The 3169-nt window shown below is 37.6% G+C and overlaps 1 protein-coding gene across 1 annotated transcript in view; it reads left to right on the plus strand.

Moving 5' to 3' along the window:
• The window catches only part of LOC107752641 (RING finger protein 223-like), a 4474-nt gene extending 1305 nt beyond the window's left edge, over window positions 1-3169 (plus strand). The window contains exons 2-4 of the mRNA XM_016568666.1: window positions 187-595; window positions 2087-2191; window positions 2459-3169. Coding sequence (XP_016424152.1) covers window positions 267-595; window positions 2087-2191; window positions 2459-2504 — 480 coding nt within the window. The 5' untranslated portion in view covers window positions 187-266 and the 3' untranslated portion in view covers window positions 2505-3169. The remainder of the gene's footprint in view (window positions 1-186; window positions 596-2086; window positions 2192-2458) is intronic.

Consider the following 3169-nt stretch of genomic DNA (forward strand, 5'->3'; position numbering starts at 1 on the left):
AAGAAAGTTGTGGTCCAAACACTTAGACTTTTTTTTTTTTCAAAATATCCCCTTTTGAGTTCCAAGTAATATAGGTTTGGAATGACATGGATGTGTGTAAATAATGACAGAATTTTTTTACTACATATTTTTTACTACATGTATGGACTACGTTTGAAAGTCTTTTTTTCCCCCTTGTTTTTGCAGAGTACGCTAAACAATTTCCAGAAGACTGAACTACACCAACATCAGATCATCAGATCAAACATCAGTTCCAGTGTTCAGCCATGGTGCTGTTTGAGGATCAGGAATGTGGGGTCTGTTACCTGCGTTACTCCCGCATCGACCGCGTTCCCAGAACTCTCCACTGCAACCACACATTCTGCACCCCCTGTTTGGAGACAATGGGGCTGCATTACAGCGGCCTGCGCACCATTCGCTGTCCCCTCTGTCGCCAGGTGACTTGTGTGGACCGTGGGCTCAGCTTGCAGGAGGCTCTTTTTGTCAATAGCCAAGTGTGGGACAACATTTGCGATGAGCAAGAGGAGGAAGAGGACGAGAGAGAACAGGGGGAAAACGCTAATATGCAGGTGCTGCCCTCATCACAGGCTGAATGGTGAGTGGGTCACTGAAATGACAAGATGATGCTTAATTGTATTCAAAAATACATTTGAAATGCAATTCAAACATACAATGACTTCTTTGATGCATGTTTTAAATTTCTGAATTAAACTGTTTTCTTTTTTTTGAGGGACATTGTCAAAAAAAAAAAAGGGGGTTACAACTGTCCTGATGATATAATTAAGAAAAAGCCTTATTAAAAAGAATGAACTCAAAGAGAAACCATTATTAAGTAGTCTGGCATAATCTATTATTCTTATAGTAAAAAGTTAAGCGGTTTTATAAAAATATTATTATTATTTGAAAATGTTTGGTTAAAAAATGAAGAAAATGAAAAAAAATCATTATAATATAAATATAATGATATAATAGAAAAGACCCTTGCAGACCCTAATGACTGTGTGTCAAGGTCAATACCTCTTAAAAAAGAATTTGACTGTTTTATGAAATGTCAAGGCTAGTTCAGGGTGTAAAATGTCATGGGGTGCGACTCCCCCAAAAACGTAATGATATTTGTACAAATATTTTTTTCCTTGAAAAATATGTTCAAAAACGTTTTTTATAAAATGTTTTCACTCACGCATATTCATGGAAAATATGTTATTCCTTTTTAACTTGGTTACACCACATGACATTTTTAGAGTCATTACATGTAAACCTTTGTTGAAAATGGAACTTGGTATATTTGTTTGAACTAATTTTAGAAAATATTTTTCATTGTCCTCATATTCTTATTTTTCACTGACCCGAGTACCTGAGGGCCTGTTTACACCTGGTCACTTCATGCGTTTTTTCTGATCAGATAGCAATCCGATCGTGAAAAGACCAGGTGTAAATGCCCTCCGAAACGCATACGAGACGGATATATAAATCCGATCGCTCAAACCACTTCAGGAGGTGGTCTGGGCCGCATTCCAGACGAAACTCGACAAGTGTAAATGCATCTGGTTGTTGAAACCACATATGTACATTTTACTCCTCCCAAAATATTAAAATAATAAACGTGTGAGAGCGTGTTATAGGCAGTGTTGGGAGTAACGCATTACAAAAGTAATAATATTACAGTAGTATATTACTTTTTGCTGTAACGCAGTAATATAACGCATTACTAATCAAATTTGGGTAATACCAGCGAAAACGCATGAAATGACCAGGTGTAAACAGGCCCTCAGTGACTGGTGACTAATGTGTAACATGCAACCAGATGCTAAAATTAATTTACAGAGTCAAGTGAGCCTTTTGAATCAGCAACCTCCATATCACCTGATTCAGTTTATAAGTAGCCAGAATACTAGCAGAAAGTGTACACCCATTGTCACATGTGATTTTGTTAGTAGAGCATTTGCTCTCAAATCCCTCAAAATTTTATACTTAAAGAGAAACCTCAGAGTGTCTGTAATAGTAGCTAGAAAATAAGTCACGAGGTCAAGGATGAATGCATGTGTGTTCCCATTCATACCTAACTTCCTCCTGTCTCTGGTTTTAGTCCAGTGCGAAAACAACACAGACCCAAACTCCGACTCCCGTCTTTCCTGAAGAGAATGAGTTTTTCCAGGCACCCCGAAGAGAGGATTGTTCCCACCTGCAATGTGTAAGTCTTCATCCTACTGTAATGATCGACAACTCAGTTGAAACAAAATGTAACAACATATAGGTAAGTAAATGATGACAGAATTGTCAATTTTGTGTGACTTTAATAAAGAGAATTAGTCAGGGATCGTACTGTCATATTAACACAAATATACTGGATGATGATTTTTAACATTATTGTGACAGCTGTGTTCATCAAAAGTAAGAATAAAGAAAACAATAGAATATTTTCAGTTTTACTCACTTTTACCTTTGTCTCTCAACACAGAGAAATGATGTCATGGAGAAGGATTTCATCAGAAGAGATTTTTTGAAAAGTGCGACAGACACCAGGGCATAAACAAGGGATTAGCAATACAAACAATAGACTTTCACCGTCTGTTTTGCTTCTGCCATTAAAGGTGTATGCCATGTGCTAACTACGTCTGGCGTACTGAAAAAGCGGGAGCAACAGTCAGTCCTGGACAAGGTTGTTTAAACAAATCCAATCCCCTCCATGTGCTTCTGCGACTGCATTTTCCACTTGAATAGCCACAAGTCCGAATCCTGCTCCTCCATCTGAGGGGAACTTCTCATTAGATATTCCACCCTTAATCCGTCCCAGCTGCTGAGGCCGGATTTGCTTCAGCTGTCCCGAGAGACAGAGGGTCCCAGATGCGAAACAAGACTTTCAGAACAGATGGCATCTTGTGAAAGATTCTGATCACCCCCACATCTCAAATGGACTCTTTTAAGTTATTTTAAGCTTTGTTATTTATATAACTTATAAATAATTGTAAATTAAAAAATCTGATTGCTAAATGTTGTTGGTTTCTTTTTGAATAGTACATCCTGACGTCCTGTTTTACATGCCTATCTAGAGCAGAGGGGGTTCAAACTTTTTGATACAAAGACCCCGAATATGACATTACCCTTCTGAGGGATCTCTGTTTCCAAAGAAAAAATAATCAACTTTTTTTATATTATCATTGTGCTTGAA

The sequence above is a fragment of the Sinocyclocheilus rhinocerous genome, unplaced genomic scaffold, assembly GCF_001515625.1.
Source record: "Sinocyclocheilus rhinocerous isolate Xijiao unplaced genomic scaffold, SAMN03320098_v1.1 scaffold1733, whole genome shotgun sequence".
NCBI lineage: Eukaryota > Metazoa > Chordata > Actinopteri > Cypriniformes > Cyprinidae > Sinocyclocheilus > Sinocyclocheilus rhinocerous.